Source organism: Meles meles, chromosome 13 (genome assembly GCF_922984935.1).
Source record: "Meles meles chromosome 13, mMelMel3.1 paternal haplotype, whole genome shotgun sequence".
Lineage (NCBI taxonomy): Eukaryota > Metazoa > Chordata > Mammalia > Carnivora > Mustelidae > Meles > Meles meles.
This window is the reverse complement of record NC_060078.1, coordinates 853,669-871,717: the sequence shown is the minus strand read 5'-3', so window position 1 is coordinate 871,717 and position 18,049 is coordinate 853,669. Positions and strand designations below refer to the sequence as shown.

Genomic DNA, 18,049 nt, shown 5'->3' with positions numbered 1-18,049 from the left:
AAACAAGGGGCGCCTGCGTGGCTCAGCCAATAAATGACTGCCTTTGGCTCAGGTCATGATCTCAGGGTCCTAGGATCCAGCCCGGAATTGGGCTCCCTGCTTGGTGGGAAGTCTGCTTCTTCCTCTCCCACTCCCCCTGCTTGTGTTTCCTCTCTCGCTGTCTCTCTGTTAAATACATAAATAAAATTTTTTAAAAAGATAGCATATACAAGTTATAAGGCTTTTCGATAGGTTATCCTTAGACCATACTAATTTATAAAAATCTCACCAAAAGTGTATACATCAGCACCTATTACCCCAGAGCCTTTCAGCATGAACTATTTTCATTTTATAAAACCTTCCGGCTAATTCAACAGGCAAACAATACTGATTGGTGGTTTCACTTGCATTTCTTTAATTATTAGTCATGTTGAAGATGTTTTCATGTGTTTTTGGTCGTTTCTAGTCTTTGACTTAATGCTAGGTAGTTCATGCCCTTCATACATTTCCATTTTTTTCTATTGGGGTAGCTTGCTTTCTCTTACTGATTTTTAAGAGTACTATTTTATTGGAAATACTGTTTCTCTTCGCTTGTTTGCCTTCATTCTATGTTTTTGTTTTTTGACATCCACAAATACAGTCACATCTGTATTATCTAATGTATTAGTAATTTAATAGAGGCTTAAAACGGAGACAGTAAATAGCAGAGCGGAGATCTGAAGCGAGTCGCATTTAATTCCAGAGTCTACACACTCAATCACGACGCCGGTGGTTATCTCAGTGTGCCCGGATGGCCGCATCATCCGACACCTAGAAATTTGCTGGAGATGCAGAGACACTGTGATTGGGCCGCAATGCGCTTTGACTGGCCCTCCTGGTGATGACACCGCTTGAGTGTGAGAACCACTACACTGTCCCTTCCTCTGGATTCCCTAAGGGACTATCCTATTCAAAAAGAGGTCGAAGTATAAACGAGGAAATGATTTATTGTTTGTTGTTGTTGTTGTTTGCTTGTGTGATTTTTAAGGAAATGGCAGCCACTAGGAGAAGGCAGAACCCTGGGCGGTGATAAAGAAGTACTTGTTCTGCCCCCAAGGCACAGGTCGTGATACTGTTCCACTCGCCGCGGTCACCACTGTCCACTGCAGGAGGCTGACGTGCAAGGACCGCGTTCAGGGGCCACCGTGTACCGGAAGTCGCGCGGGCGGTTCAGTGTGCAGAATGACCCCGGACAGAGCTCTTCTCTTTGACCTGAGTAACCGGCCCGTTTACCAGGTGGGGCCGAGGTGTGAGGACAGGCGCCCTAAAGGAAAACAAGAACCCGGCGTTTAGCAGGTGGCTCGTCAGGAGTCCTGCAGGACGCGCAGGTCGGAGCGTCCACCAGGGAGCTGCTTGGAGCCTGCAGTTTTGAGCGGGGTCCCGGAGAAAGATGTGGACCTGTGGCGTCACCGGCGTGGGGCGGGGAATGACGCACGTAGAGCAGAATAAAGATAACAGAATGTGAAACCGGGGCCATTTTTCCGATTTCCCCTTCTCGGCGTGGACCGGAGAACCGGCACTGTCCAGTTCCCAAGAGGCTGAGAGACCGGGACGCAGAGAGGCTTTGCGTTCGTGCTGCTACAGGGCCAGACAGTCGAGAAGGCCACCTGGCTCTGCAGTTTCTCTTCCCCGAGACTCCGGACACCCGCCAGCCCCCTACACCCTCCGCGAGTCACCTTTAGGACCAAGTCCACGGCCCGACGCAGTCTCTGACGTCATTATCACGCGCCCTCCCCGGCCCGCTACAAACCCGGCTCCGACTACGCCCCGCGGCGCGGCGCCGCGCTTTTACGTCTCACCGCGCTCCCACCCGGGCCTCCCCCGCCTCCCCGACCAAGCCCGCCGCTCGGCGCTGTGCTTTTGCGTCATCACCGCGCGCCCTCCCGCCTCTGGGCGTTCAAGCTCCCCGCGCGCGAGCCGAACGACAGTCCCAGAGAAGGAATCTGCGCGCCCGGTGTCGCCTCTCCCTTCCGTCATGTTCCCGGGCGTCTCCTCTCCGCGGACACCTGGGCCCGGGACCCGAAGGGGCCCGCTGGGCGGAGTCGGACCCGGCTCCACGCCCCGGGCGACTAGCAGAAAAGGTCTGTCACTAGGGTCGGCAGTCAGCTCCCCGGTGCTCTTTTCGCCGGTCGGCCGGCGCAGCTCGCTGAGCTCGCGGTAAGTGACTGTCCCCGGTGCGGTCTGCTGACCGACAGGCTTACGTGCCTCGGCGGGCCTGATGGGGTGTGTCCCCAGAAGCCTCCGGAACCGGGGCCGGCGGGGAGGAATGCCAGAGTTTTGGGGAAATAGATCTTCGCCATCTTTGCGGGTAGTTATTTCAGCCTCGCTTTAACTCATCAGGCATCCACTTTGCACCTCTCCTGGAATTAGCTTTGTGTAGACGTGAACAAATGAGAGTTCAGTCGGTGGTTAGCTGCCTCCTTACTACCCTGTGTTGCGGTGTCAGTCAGTCATGGGTCTTTCCGTCTGTGTAAAGGCGACAGCCTGCTTCAATAGGAAATCCCTCGGCAGTGGTGGGAAAGAGCATCTCCAACCCGGGAAAATGCCTAATAGAGTTATTGTCACTCATATCTTCTGATTGATAACTAAGGGAGTTTGGGCCATACACGTCAACTTTGTAGCGAAATTAATAGGCGAAATCTTTCCATAGCAGTGAGTTAAGAATAGTGATTTTGTAAACAAATAAAAAACGTGGCACAGTCCGCATCACCTGTTAAGTCATGCTCCGCACCCACCCTTTCATAACTAATCTAGAACTTTAGGCGGAAACTTGTTTCTGAGTAGTTTCTTCCGACTTTGTCTACCCTAAAAGAACTTTGTTTTGCAGAAACTTAGATTTTGAAAGTGCTCTTCAGAGTGGTGATCTTGTCAGTGTTTTCTACTCCTTTTGAGAAAAGTCAGGGAATTAAAGCTGTACTTTACTTAATGTGTTTTTAAAATATTTTCTTACTTCCTAGTGATTATTTAAAGAAAAATTTCGGTTATAATGGTATGTCAAGAAACAAAGCTCATTTAATCCTCATGACAAGAGAGAATAAATTTTATACTGGTAACTACATTATTTTTTGAATGTTAACAGGGTGAGGAGATACAATTTCAACTGCTGTATCTGCTGTTGAAGAACAGGTAACAGCAGATACTCATGATTCTAATTTCTTGTACAAATCTGGGGTCGCCTGTGTGGCTAAGTCAAGCATCTGCCTTTGGCTCAAGTCACGATCTAGGGGTCCTGGGATGGAATTCTGCACAAGGAGCCTGCTTCTTCCTCTGCCTCCCTCCCCATCCTCTCTCCCATGAATAAATAAATAAAATCTTTAAAAAAAATCTGGTAGATTTCATAAAATTCTATAGCTGATGAGGGAAAAATGGGTGAAAGGGAGTGGGAGGTACAGACTTTCAGTTACAGATTGTGTTGTTTTTTTTTAACATTGAAAGGAATTTTAATTGATTTACCACAAAGCATTAAGCAAGCAAAATGATGTTAAATTTTTAAATAAAATATTTAAAACAAAAACAGCAGTGCAGAAAACAGCATTAAACTGTTTGCATATTACAGACATTTTAACACTTCCACAGTCTTTTTGGAATCCAGGCTTTTAAGTCTGGGGAACATGTTAAATTACAGCAACTAGAAGAATGCAGATGAACTGATTCGAGAGTTTTCATGGGGACGAAAAGTACAGCATAGGGAATGTAATCAGTGATGTTATCATAGGGGTGTGTGGTGACAGAGTAGCTCTCCTTGTGAGCATAGCACAGAGTTTCTAATCGCTGTTCTGTACACCTGAAACTAATGTAACATTGTGTCAACTATACTTCAATAAAAAAAGTTCCAAGGCTGATGTGAGCTCAAAGATCATCTAACTCAATGTTTGTAAAGCTTATTTGACCACAGTGTAGAATAAACTCTAGATTATATTCTGGTTTTCAAAAATGTTGATACCCTCAAAATGATCCACAGTTTGGAAAACACTGATCTAGTCCAACCTTCGTATATCACAGCTAAGGAAGCAGTTATAAGGAGTTTAAGTGAATAGAGCATACATCTGATTACGAGAGCATAAGAGTCAGAAGCCATTTTCTAGATCCTGTCAGTCTTTTTTTTTTTTTTTTTTAACAAAAAAATGTATTATGTAATACATATGAGCCAGAGTTGTGTGTGGTTTTGTTTTTGTTTTGGGTTTTTGTTTTTGTTTTTTTACTCCTACACCTCATCTTTCTTGTTTATCAAAGATTTTCATTTATATGAAAATATGTACCTAAAAATTAGGATAGTGGAAAAAAAGTTTTTCAAGGATTTTATTTGTTTATTTGGCAGAGAGCAGGGGGAGTAGCAGGCAGAGGGAGAGGGAGAAGCAGGCTCCCCGCTGAGCGGAGAACCCAATTTGGGTTAGATCCTGAGACCCTGGGATCATGACCTGAGCCCAAGGCAGTTGCTTAACTGGCTGAGCCACCTAGGCACCGTAGACAACAGAAAATTTTAAGTTATGGTTCAAGGAATGTCTTTTTTCTTTAGAGGAACACCTACACGAATATTGCCACACCACTGTGTAACTGAGTCTATGAACTATGATGTGAAAACATTTGGATCTTCTCTTCCTGTTAAAGTAATGGAAGCCTTGACATTGGCTGAAGGTAGGTGTCAATTTCCGTTTGCCTCTGTTAGCAGTTCAAAATGCAGCCTGGCTCTGGCTCAGATTGGTATTTGTGCTTTGTCTGATGTACCTTCACTTAAATGGGTTAGAAACAGGTAACATTTGGTTTTCACTGTAATTGAGAAATGTAATGAATTCGAAAAGCAGAATGAGTTTATTTTTAGCACGCATTTCACTGCATATGCAAAACTCAGTCTCATTTCAAAAGTTGATCGTGTGTATGAAGTTTAGCTTAAAAAAACCCAAAACACTGCCTCACATTATTGGTGTGATAATGCAGTAAGGTCAAGGCTTACTACCTCCATTTCTGGATCCTATATAGTACCCTAGAGGTTATATGTACACGTTTGTGTTATCAGTGTGGTGTGCCTTTAGAAGATTCTCTTGGCAGAGAATCAGAGTTACAGTTTGGAAGAACCAGTCAGAGAAGGGTCAGAAAGGCAACAGAAAGGATGAGGGATTGGGTGACTGGGAGAGCAAAGTTCAGAGCATCCTCATGGATGTTCCCAAGTCGTCTTTATTTGTGATTCAATTCTAGATTTTTGTGATTTTCTGGAACAGTGTTTTTCAGACTGCAGGTAGTAACTGAAATCAGTTTAGTGGCTTATGGCAACATTTAAAAAAAATAGAATGCAAACTATCAGAGTGCATTTCATATAATAATGTTAGATGCTTGTTTGTTTTATTTAAATTGTATGTGAATGCATCATGATATAAAATGTATTTCATACTGTGAATGACAGTCAAAAAAGGTTAAAGTGTACTCCATTCTAGCAAGGAATATTTCTCGTCAACCTGAGCTTGCATATCTTGCCTGTGAGTCCTTGAGAACTCAGGTATAGTGGTTTTCAGACAACTAAACTTCTACTAACCTCTGTCATGCACTGTTTTTATTTTTATTTTTTTTAAGTTTTTAAATTTATTTTTGCAAGAGAGTGAGCATGCACCAGAGAGAGCTCACACATGAGCAGGGGGAGGGGCAGGGGGATTTGCACCTTTCCTGCTGAGTGGGGTAGGACCCTGGGATCATGACCTGAGCTGAAGACAGATGCTGAAGGTGACTGAGCCGCCCAGGTGCCCTGCACTGTTTTTGTTTTAAATATATATAATATATATTCCATTTCTCTTTACTCTTTTAAAAATTTGAGCTTAAATTATATTTAAACCTTTTAACATACTCCTGGTTCATGCCACCAGACTTTTAGTAACAAATAATACTCAGCCTCAGAGGAGAGAGCCTCTGGAAATTAGGATGTTTAAACTGAGGGGTGTGTAAACTGGAAGAACTTTTCCCTGTATGGAAACCTACCAAGGGCTGTGTGTGAAGTCAGAGACCTCAAGGACTTAGCAGTAGAGTATTTGGAGCTGCTTTATTGCTTTCAGGAAAAGAAAATATTGAGCTGATATGCTAATTCAGCAGAAACCACACTTAGCCCACGTGATTTAGTATTTTAGCTTGTCCGTTATTGATGCCTTTTATCTCGCCCCTCTACCCGGCTTTAGGCAAAGAGCAAAGCTCAAATTAGTTAAATTTCTAAGGGTAACACACTTACTGAGGTTTACCACCAGTGCTTATGACAGCAATATAATAATTCAGTTTTGTCATTTAATATGGAATGTAACCCATCGGGTGTCTGGATGACTGGCTCAGTTGGTTAAGCGGCCAACTCTTGGTCTTAGCTCAGTTCATGGGCTCAAGCCCTGTGTCGTGCTCTGCACTTAGTGAGGAGTCTACTTGAGATTCTCTTCCTCTCCTCCCTCTGCCCCTCTCTTGTGCATGCTCTCTCTCTTGCTAAAATAAATAACTTTTAAGAAGATATGGAATGTAACCCTTGATGTCTGCATATAATGAAGTACTTTATCATACTTTAAGGAAAGTATTTGAAAATCACATTCTTTTGAAGGAACAATTTTTCCTTGAAATTTTTTAATATATTTAATGGGAAAGATTATTATTTGTGTTGCCGTATCAAAATAAAATTACAAATGTTACTAAATATTATAGAAAGCAAGATGCTGGTTTATAACCAATATTAAAAGATATTAAACCTAAGTCCAAAATATACTTTTTTGCCTTCAGATAGATTTCTGAAAGTGATTATCAAAGTTAAATGGATTTCTTATTTTGGGTATTAATAACTCTTGAATTACTCAAGAGCATTTTTTGATGTGAATGAATTATTTTATGTGGTGATCACTTTTTTACACACACACACACACACACACACACACACACACATATGTATGTAAAGAATATAACCATAAAGAAGATCTTGGTATAAGGAATTTTAAGGGTTTTTTTTCTTCTGTTTTTTTTTAAAGTTTTTTTATTTATTAGACAGAGATCACAAGTAGAGAGGCAGGCAGAGAGGGGGGCGGAAGCAGGCTCCCCACTGAGCACAGAGCCTAATGCGGACTCGATCCCAGGACCCTGAGATCACGACCTGAGCCGAAGGCAGAGGCTTAACCCACTGAGCCACCCAAGCGCCCCTTCTTTTTGTTTTGTTTTGTTTTTAACAGTTTTTCTTACTCATGCTTTAGGTTTAATTACATACTTTCTTTTTTTCTTTTTTTTTTTTTTTTAGTTGATGATCTCTTGACTGTTCACATAGATGAAGGAGGATGGGCTTGTCTGGTCTGCAAAGAGAAACTCATTATTTGGAAGATTGCTCTGTCACCTATTACTAAGGTAATTGCTGTTTAGGGAGCTAAAAGGAGGTAGAGGAGAGGATTACCAATTGGCTCTTAATTTTTACCCTAAAGCTTTAGAGTTGTTAAAGGACAGTAATCTGAATCTACTCAGACCTGGCTCTGCATTTTTGTTGTGATACGGAGTACTGAGCCTGCAAATACATTTTCGTGTTGGGAAAGTTTCTCCCATTTAATAATTTTAAACTAGATCCATGTTATTTACATTTAATAACATTAGACTTTATAATTTTTAATTAACATTATAAATGTCATTTCAGTCTACCTAATGAAGTTTAAGACTAAACGCTGTCCACCTAACCTAATGAACTGAGTTTATTTATCTCTAAGATAGAAAATCCACCGAATGATGCTTAATAGGGAAAAACTGAGGGGCGGCTGTGTGACTCAGTCAGTTAAGCAGCTAACTCTTGATTTTGGCTCAAGTCATGATTTCTGGGTCACGTAGGATTATCATTTGTGTTTCTAAGACCTTATCCTCAGCAGCTTATTTTCTTTTGTGTTCCAGATCAGGCATCCTGTCTTGCACCAGTCACTGGTTACTGTTGTTACTGGGCCACTGTTCTGTTGGAACTGGGGACTCATGCTTACCTAAAGTCTTGACATCTATGGTCTCCATACTGGTGCTGCCCAGAAAATAGAATTTGTAGTTGAGAGCTTAAGCGAGGGAGACGTCCTGGGGGCCATGATGAGTTAGCAGAAGGAGCTTAATACCTGGCTGAGGCCAAGAAGTATTTTTTGGATAGCTTGGTATATTTAGTTATTCTGTGGTCATGCTGATTTTAGATGTCAAATAAACAAATCAAGACTAGCCTGGGAAAATTCCATACACACATCTCTTAACCAGTAGATATTTTTTTAGTCCAGAAAGATATTGCGCTTGTTGATATTCAGGGTCTGGTCTACCTCTTAAGTTTTCCTGATTCTGTATCTCGTAAGATACTTGTTTTGAAATTACTGAAAGCACTGATGAAACCCTAATGAGAAAGATGTGAGAAGAAAGAATATTTGTAGAATGGTATTTCCAGCAATAAATGAGAATCTGAAATATGCAGGGAAAGAAAATAGTGAAGTCAGGTGCATATTCAAAAAATGGATTTGATGTGAAAGATTTTTGGTTTGGGTTTCTTCTTTAGTTATCTGTTTGCAAAGAACTTCAGCTGCCGCCTAGTGACTTCCCCTGCAGTGCTGACTTGGTGGCTCTCTCTTATCCTGATACTGCAGGTGAAGCACATTCTACTCAGGTAGGTGACTTAAAGGCTTACTGAAATATATATATTTTTTAAATAAGGGAGTTCTAATATTAGAGGAATCATCCAACCTGATTCAGACACATAACTAAAGCCACAGGAGTCAAGACACTAGTATGGGCAGGTAGACACATAGAGAATGCAGGTACAGAGGTGGCCCTTTGGTCTGTGACAGCTGCAGCAGCAGTGCAGTGCAGGAAGGATGGTCTTTTCAGTACATGGTGTTGGGACCATTGATCATCCTTATGCAAAAAAATAAAAATAAAAAAAAGAAAGACTTTTCCCCTAAACTTCCTACCTTATACAAAGATCATAGATTAACTCAAAAGGGATCATAGATTTAGATGTAAAACATAAAACTATAAATTTTTGGAAGAAAATAGGGGGAAATCATCATGACCTGGGATTAGACAAAGAGTTCTTGGAAATCACCAAAAGCGTGATTCACAAAAGTAAAAAATAGATAATTTGGACTGCATCAAAATTAAAAACTTGGCTCTGTCAAAGACAGTGGCAAGAAAAGAGCAACAAGCTACAGACTGGGAGAGAATGTTCCTAAGTCCTATATCCAACAAAGAGCTTGTATCTAGAATGTAAAATGAACTTTCAAAGCTTAATAAGAGAACAACCCAATTTCAAAACAGAGCACAAGATTTGAACAGATGCTTTTTACCAAAAACGATATAAGAGTGTCACAGAGGTGTTCACATCATTGGCCATTAGGGAAATGCAAACTGAAATGACAGTGAGCTGTCACAAATACCGATTAAAATGGCCAAAATACAAAATACTGACCCTGCCAAGTGCTGACAAGGATGTGGAGCAACTGGAATTCATGCATTCCTGATGGGGATGCAAAATGGCACAGCTACTTGATTTTCACTTACCTAGCAATTCCATTCCTGGCTATTTACCTCATAGAAATTAAAACTTAAAAGTTTACACAAAGTGCTCGCTTCGGCAGCACATATACTAAAATTGGAACGATACAGAGATTAGCATGGCCCCTGCGCCAGGATGACACGCAAATTCGTGAAGCGTTCCATATTTTTAGGACATGGAGGGATGGAGAGGAGAGGGAGCTGAGGGAAACTGGAAGGGGAGATGAACCATGAGAGACTATGGACTCTGAAAAACAATCTGAGGGTTTTGACGGGGCGGGGGGTGGGAGGTTGGGAGCCAGGTGGTGGGTATTATGGAGGGCACGTATTGCATGGAGCACTGGGTGTGGTGCATAAACAATGAATTCTGTTACACTGAAAAGAAGTTTTTAAAAAAGTTTACACAAAAAACAGTGTGTGATTGTCGTAACAGCTTTATTTGTGATAGCCAAAGGTGGAAACAACTCAAATGTCCTTTTAACAAGTGAATGAATAAACAAATGGGTTTCATCCATAGAATGGACTACTATGCAACAGTAAAAAGAAATGAATTCTTCATACAGCAACAACCCAGATCAGAGACATGCTGAAGTGAGATAAGCCAGTGCTAAAGGTTACATTCTGTATGATTTCATTTACTTGGCATTCTCAGAAAGATGAAACTGTAATGATGGAAACCGGGTGCCAGGGTTAAGATGGGGAAAAGGTGTGATTATGAAGTGATAGTTAGCACGAGGGAGTTTGGGATGTTTATGGGACTGTGCTGTGTCCCTATATTGGTAGTAGTTACCTAGGTCTATACAAGTGTTAAAATTACTGGAACTGCACAACAAAAGGAAAAGAAAGTAAATTTTATAGTCTGATGATGTTTAAAATATAAATAGGAAGGGTTATGTCCCCCCTAATTTCTGTAAATCAGATAATAAATTGCCCTAGTTTCTTTTTATCAGTGTCACCAGACACACCAGACATGCCTTTTTACTCTTAATTGCCGAGTGTTATGATCTCATTTGAAGGCTATTGCTGTCATGGTTGCCACCAGAGAAGGATCTGTCCGCTACTGGCCAAGCCTTGCTGGTGAAGATATCTACACAGAGACCCTTGTAGATTTGGGAGGTGATAAGACTTACAGTTTCCTAACAGCAGTGCAGGTATGTGATGGATTTTCTTTCATATTTATTGGAAAGCTGTGATTTGCCTTGTAGTGAGATGTGAATGAGTAAAATAGACCATATAGCCAGAGAGGGATCAGAAAGAGGCAAGAGAAGAATGTAAGGGTCTAGGCGTTGAGCGATTGGACAAAGGAAAGTCTTTTTCCTAGGACTCTGAAATACCAGTATTGGATCATAGCCCATGGTATTCATTTCTTTCAGAAATATTTCCTGACGGCCACTTAGAAACCCTTAGACATTAGGAAGAAGGGCTTGCATTATAATGTGCACTCTGCAAGTTTACCAAAGAATACAATGTGATACTTGATTTGTTGAACCTGTAGTGTGGTGAACCTGTAGTTTAAAAATCAGAATTAAGGAAACACCCAATTAAAAAAACAACTAAAGTTTATGTAAAAGTAATAGTATCATATATTAGTAACATGTTGTAGTATTTGTAAGTAAATCATTTTAGTAAAATGATACTTTTTTTTATTCTTTTAGATTTGTTTTAAGGTACGGATGATAGATGACTTGTTTCTGTATCAAAGCATTTTGTGTTAATGCTCTTTATCTTAGTTATAGATGCATAACTAATTTCACAATATTTGTTTATAGGGAGGAAGTTTTATTTTGTCCTCATCGGGAAGCCAGCTGGTTCGGCTGATACCTGATAGTTTAGGAAAGATTCATCAACACATTCTGCCTCAAGGACAAGGGATGCTTTCAGGAATTGGTCGGAAGGTTTCTTCTCTTTTGGGAATTTTATCTCCCAGTAGTGATCTCATCGTAAGTTGATAAAATGATTTTGTTTTACAAGCTTGTTTCTTTATGAAATCAGTAAGTTGGAGGTTTCCTATGAAGTTGGTATTGTCTCCGTATGAAAACTAGTGTATAGGAAGTAAAACCTTTGATGTTTCCAGTGAAGCATTTTTATTGTGATCAAATGAGTTCATATGAACTCTCTCACAAACCCTGTAACTTTAATATTCTTAAACCATACAGATTCTCTTACATGTATATGTACATTCTTATACATTCTTATATAAAACTGTTATATAAAATTATATATAAAATGTATAAACTGTTTTATGAAATTGTGTTTAAGGGCCAGTTTTGCTTTTTGACTTGACCGAAAGGGTTCTCGACTCACATGACTCCAGCTGTTTGTGTGGATGACTCGAATCTGGATCTGTCGGCCGGGCTTCTGCCTTAGGCTCTGGCATAACGAAGGGAGGCCGATGGCAGCAAACCTGGAGCGTCTCCTCTCTGCTAGAGGCTCTGTATTTGTTATTTTGAGCAATAACTGTGATAACCTGTAATGTAGAGTGCTTTCTCCCCAGTTTGCAGATGAGCAAACAGCCTCGGTGACATTTATGTAAACTGCCTGACGTTGCACGACTACTCTGTGGCAGATATGTGCCCAGGCCTCTTTGAATTGAAAGCCCATTTTCTTCTCACTGTGCTGTTTCCTTCTAACTACAGGTTGCTCTCGCCATCTGCCTCCTTGATGGTCTAAAGACCTAAAACCTAATATGTCTGAAAACAAATTGCTCATATTCCCTCTTCCCTCACATTTTCTACACCAAAAGTGTATATAAAACTCGTTTATCTTTTGGCCTGTTAATTTCTGTTCATGACCCTGTCACTGTTTTCAGTGACCTGGGTATAAACTCTCCAGTGTGTGTGTGTTTGTGGGTGTGTGGATGCGCGCCTCCCTTCTGTAGCAGATTCCGTACTTAACAGATACTATAGATTTGACTTCTGTCACGTCTCATTTTCATCCCTACCTTTTGCTTCCATTGTTACGCCCTAATCTGCACTCTTGGTCAATTTCCCCTAAGCCCTGGGTGGCAGTTCAGTTTACTCTCTGTTGGCTCTCTCACCCATTAGTGGCCAGAATCATGGTGACAGGAGAAATGGAGAAAATCAGGGCTTTAACTTAAAACAATCGTGTGCTCAACTAAAAACATAACTGTACTTCATGACCAATATATACTTGAAAAGGCAGAATAATCTATCTACATATAACTTGCCACATTCCTTTTCCTACAACACACCTCTTGAGTTCAAAAGCCATTGATAATACCTTGTTTGCTAGGTGTACAGATTCACAGTCAGGACTCTGCTGTGTGTCCCTAATTTTTCATTTGAGCATTATTTTCCCTCCTTTTCTAGCTATAGTCTAGATTCCAATGTAACAGGACTACTTGTTCTTTGGAAGGCCTTATAACTTTCCCACAACTGTACTCTTTGTGGGCTGTCTGCTTTTATATTTCTGGAAATCTACCTTGCTTTCAAGGTCCATTTTAGGATCACTCCTTTCTGGAATACTAAATATAGAATTCCGCCAGGATTACTAATGGAATACTTATGAAACATATAAATTTGAATTTCAGAAAAGTAGTTCCTTCACATTTGTAACTTTTTTCTTCTCTCCTCTCCATACAGCTTTCAAGTGTCCTTTGGGATAGAGAGAGAGCAAGCTTTTATAGCCTGACAAGTTCAAACATGAGTAAATGGGAATTGGATGATTCTTCAGAAAAACAAGCACATAGTTGGGATCTAAATAGAGTCCTGAAGGAAAACATTACTGATGCTATCTGGGTAAGGAAAAATAATATTCATCTCTGTGATTCACATTTTGATTAGATGAGAATGCTAGTTTCTTTAATTATTTTATTTATTAGAACACATTTCAATGCATTGTAGCTTTTAGTCATCAGATAAGCAGAAATAGGGAGTTCAAACCTTAGAAATACTGGAGTTCTCTGGTTTACTTAGTAGTTTTTATAATGCATATATTATTTATTCAGCAACTTTGAACTGTTTCGTAGGTGCTGGGAATACAGAGGTGAAAAGCAATGACCCCTACACTCATGGAGCTTATGTTATTGGTGTTTTCATGTAGGGATCTGAAAGTAACTACGAAGCTGTTAAAGAAGGGGTCAACATTCGGTATTTGGATTTGAAGCAAAACTGGTAAGCAGTTAGCTTGTCCTCAAGAATACAGGTAGTTTTTTGGGAAAATAATGTTTATTGTAAAATGATGATCAGTCTTGCCGTCTGTTCTTCTAATGCTGTTTGCATCATACTTTCATACCTTACTGAAAGGCTTTGTGTCCTTTTCTAGAGATGCTGGTTGATTTGAGAAATCTAGGCAGTTCTCAGCCTTCACCTGCATATTCTTATGTTAGTTGTCTGCCCTAGTTTGAGACTCATCTTTCCTGCTCTTATGGCTGGAGCCTCTCTTCACACTAAGAGATGCCCTCCCTGCTGCTGTGGGTGCCCCTGCTGTCATCCTTCTCTTCTCAGTGGCCATACCACGCATTCTTCTCCAGCCCTTTTGCTTTAGTAAGCTTACGTTTGTGGTGATATTGAAGAAGGGAAAGTGGAGTGAGGTTTTGGCTTGGCAGTACAAGTGAGAACTCACTCAGGGTTTAAATTCACAGTGAATTTCCTCTTAGAGATGGTGCTCCAAGTGGCGCTTAAGATCCTCGGTTAGTTTGATAAATCCTAGGTTAGTTATCCTGTGTTATTATTTAATTTTAATACCAAAGGTCATATGGAACTTAAAAACCATTTATAACATGGCTTCCATAAGAAGGTTCATAATGAGTACAAATATATGACTTGTAATTCTTCAAAACACAACATACCAGAAGTTAAGAGCAATTTTTATGTGTTTTAGAGTAATTTATTTAGTAGAACAAATTCTACTTGTATTTTTGGAAGGATATTGCAGTTCTGCTGTATAATTTTTCTTAGGCTCTTGAGAATGTCAGTAAGATCCTTCTTTATAGTTTCTGAAAACCTTACATAAACTATCAAAGAGGTAGAAATAGCATGTGCTTAATTTCCACAAGTTGTTTAATTAAATATAGTTTATGTGTTTTCATATCTTTCCCAGACTTTCAGGAATTTAGAACTACTGCTAGGGGGCACTTGGGTGGCTCAGTCGTTAAGCATCTGCCTTTGGCTCCGGTCATGATTCCAGGGTCGTAGTAGTAGGATCAAGTCCCGCATCAGGCTCCCTGCTCTGTGGGAAGCCTGCTTCTCCCTCTCCCACTCCTCCTGCTTATATTCCCTCTCCCACTGTCTCTCTCTGTCAAATGAATAAAATCTTAAAAAAAAAAATTACTGCTGCTGGGACACAGCCCACGTGGTCATACGATGCAGACATTTTTTCACATGGTTTTCAGAACGGAGATGTGGACTGAAAACAAGAGAAACATGCTTAAGAATTTCATGCTTAAGTTGTCATGCTAGCAAGATGCTTATGGGACTTGTAAGATGCAGCTCTTGTTCTCCTTCTGGACCATCTAGTGATCATACAGTGTCCGTATCTGCATACATTTCTTCTATTTAAGGATGCTGTCCATCTTCCTGATGCTCACTGACGCTCCTTGATCTTTTGCTTGTTTGGCCAGGTTTGCAACCTGGCATATATTTTCATGGAACAGGCTTATAAGTTCTTTTACTAAATCATTACACAGAGCTCAGAGATCCTCGTTTTAGATGTGAAATTGGATTTTTTAAGTCTTAAGTGTATTTTTTTGTATATACTCATGTAAAAATTTAACAAAATTTTTTTTTAATTTTTTTAAAAAGATTTTATTTATTTATTTGAGAGAGAGTGAGGGAGAGAATGAGAGGGCAGAAGGTCAGAGGGAAAAGCAGACTCCCTGTGGAGCTGGGATCCCAAAGTGGGACTTGATCCAGGGACTCTGGGATCCTGACCTGAGCTGAACGCAGTGGCCTAACCAACTGAGCCACCCAGGCACCCTGTTTTTAAATTTTTAACAATAAATAAAAAAATTTATTATTAAATTTTTGTTGGTTTGCAAAATTTAGAGTATCTACCTATCATCTCTGCTACCTAAAACAGCTTCATGTTTTTTTCACATGTGAAGATGTTTTTATATAGATGTCAAATAAAACTGGTCTAGCACTACTCTAAGAAATTCTGTTTGTTAGACATGTCTCCATGACTTGGTGGCACCCCTTGTCACCCAATATACAGTCTTCAGAGTAACTTCAATATAGTGCCTTATAGGTATGACCAACTCTGCATCCCTCCTTGGTACATTCAAGACCACATTCTCTGGGACCTCACTTTGTTTCTTTTCTTTTTTTTTTTTTTTTTTTGTCTTTTTGGCTGTACTTTTCATCTCTGTGACCTGTTTATTTTATAACCGGAAGTTTATACCTGTTAATCCCCTTTATTTTGACCATCCCCTCAGCCATCTCCCTTCTGGCAACTAAGAGTCTTCTTTTGTTTTTCCGATTGTTTATTTATTGTTTATTTTTTGTTTTGTTTATTGTTTTGTTTTTAAGATTCCACGTATAAGGGAAGTCATATGGTATTTGTCTTTTTGTGTCTGACTTAACTCCACTTAGCGTAATACTTTAGTTCCATCCATTTTGTCACAGATGGCAAGATCTTATTCTTTTTTATGGCCGAGTACTATTCGTGTGTGTGTGTGTGTGTGTGTGTGTGTGTGTGTGTGTGTGTGTACACACCATATCTTTATCCATTCATTCGTTGATGAGTACTTGGGTTGCTTACATGTCTCAGGTGTTATAAATAATGCTGCAATAAACATAGGGGTACGTATATATTTTCAAATTAGTGTTTTTGTTTTCTTTGGATAAATACCCATTTAGTGGAATTATTGGATCATACGGTATTTCAATTTTTAATTTTTCGAGAAACCTCCATACTGTTTTCCACAGTGGCTTCACCAGTTTGCATTCCCACCAACAGAATGTGAGGGCTCCTTTTTCCTCTACATCCTCACCAGCATTTGTTAATTCTTGTCCTTTTTATTTTAGCCATTCCGATAGGTGTGAGGTGATATTTCATTGTGATTGTGATTTGACGATTTGACGATTACTGATGTGGAGCATCTTTTCATGTGTCTCCTAGCCATCTGTATATCTTCTTTAGAAAAACGTCTATTCAGGGCCTCTGCCCATTTTTAAATTGGGTTGTTTAGGGGAGGTGGTGGTGGTGTGTAAGTTCTTTACGTATTTTAGATATTAACTGCTTATCAGATATATCATTTTTTGAAATTCCATTCAGTAGGTTGCCTTTTTGTTTTGTTGATCATTTCCTTTGCTGTGCAAAAGCTTTTTATTTTGGTGTAGCCCCAGGAGTTTGATTTTGCTTTGGTTTCTCTTGCTTCAGGAGACATATCCATAAATGTGTTGTTAAGGCTGATATCCAAGAGATCGCTGCCTGTTTTCTTTTAGGAGTTTTATGGTTTCAGATCTCACATTTAGGTCTTTAGTCCATTAGTTCCTTTTTATGCATAACTTTCTTCCATATCCTGTGTTAGCTCTTTAGGTCACTGCCAGTATATTATAAGTTTGGGCTAGTATTGTTGGATTCCTTTCAGAAGTCTGAGTAGGAGTGATAAGGGTGCAGGAGCTGGTGAAGATCACAGTGGAAAAAGAAACGAGAGCTATGTTTGGATTGTTCGATTTGAAGTGATGTCATTTAGTCAGTAGCTGGGTTTCAATTTTTTTTTTCTGGTTTCTTCTTTTTAGTTGTCAGTAGAGGGTGCTTTCTCTCCCCCCCCCCCCCCCCGCAGCCCTCCCCTTAATTATTTCTGAGACTTGAATGAAAGTTGCTAATAATAAATGCTACTGAGTATTTTGGAGGGCTTGAGATTAGAGACCATGTAATTCTTTGTTGACGGCAACAATTTTGATAGACTTACGAGAAACATAAGCTTTAAGATAGAAAAAGGTTTGTTTTCACATTGAAATTTCTGTAACTGATTATTAAAAACAAAATGTTCCTCTGCACCAAAGTAAGCTTTAAAGAACAAATTAGGTCAGGGTTTGGCAGCCTTCCTTTGAAGGGCCCACAATGTGGTCTTCACTGCAGCTCTTCTGCTCTCTCAGTGATAGCATGAAAGCATCCATAGTATAGAAATGAGTGGGCATGGCTGCATTCCAGTAAAGCTTCATTTATAAAAACTCAGGCTTGGGCACAGTTTGGCCTGAGGGCTATGCTTTGTCGGTCCTGCATTTGATGATTTGGTGATCTTTTTTTTAAGTCAGAATTATTGAGCTATATTTTATATACAGTAAAACTCACCTGTTTTAGTGTATGATGAGTTGACAGAAGCAGACTCATTTGACCTTGAGACACAATCGCAATATGGAATAGTTCCATCACCCCCCAAACTTCCTTGCATCCCTTTGTAATCAAAGCCTCCTTCAGCCTCAACTCTGGCAACTATTGATGTTTTCAGTCCCTGTAGTTTTGCCTTTTTCTGAATGCCCTGTAAATGGGATCACATAATATAAAGCCTGTTGAGACTGCCTTCTTTCACTTAGCACAATGCATTTGATGTTCATTCAGCAGTTTCTTC

General features: G+C 40.1%; 1 protein-coding gene and 1 non-coding gene across 2 annotated transcripts in view; both read left to right on the top strand.

The window, feature by feature from the left end:
- Positions 1-682: 682 nt before the first annotated feature.
- Positions 683-18,049, top strand: part of NUP133 (nucleoporin 133) — a 55,063-nt gene continuing 37,696 nt past the window's right edge. Inside the window, exons 1-8 of the mRNA XM_046027082.1 lie at positions 683-2,175; positions 4,535-4,653; positions 7,259-7,362; positions 8,519-8,626; positions 10,530-10,664; positions 11,283-11,453; positions 13,116-13,271; positions 13,576-13,646. Coding sequence (XP_045883038.1) covers positions 1,994-2,175; positions 4,535-4,653; positions 7,259-7,362; positions 8,519-8,626; positions 10,530-10,664; positions 11,283-11,453; positions 13,116-13,271; positions 13,576-13,646 — 1,046 coding nt within the window. The 5' untranslated portion in view covers positions 683-1,993. The remainder of the gene's footprint in view (positions 2,176-4,534; positions 4,654-7,258; positions 7,363-8,518; positions 8,627-10,529; positions 10,665-11,282; positions 11,454-13,115; positions 13,272-13,575; positions 13,647-18,049) is intronic.
- LOC123955841 lies at positions 9,581-9,684 on the top strand. The gene has a single exon (XR_006821386.1). It is a non-coding gene; the product is annotated as a U6 spliceosomal RNA (small nuclear RNA).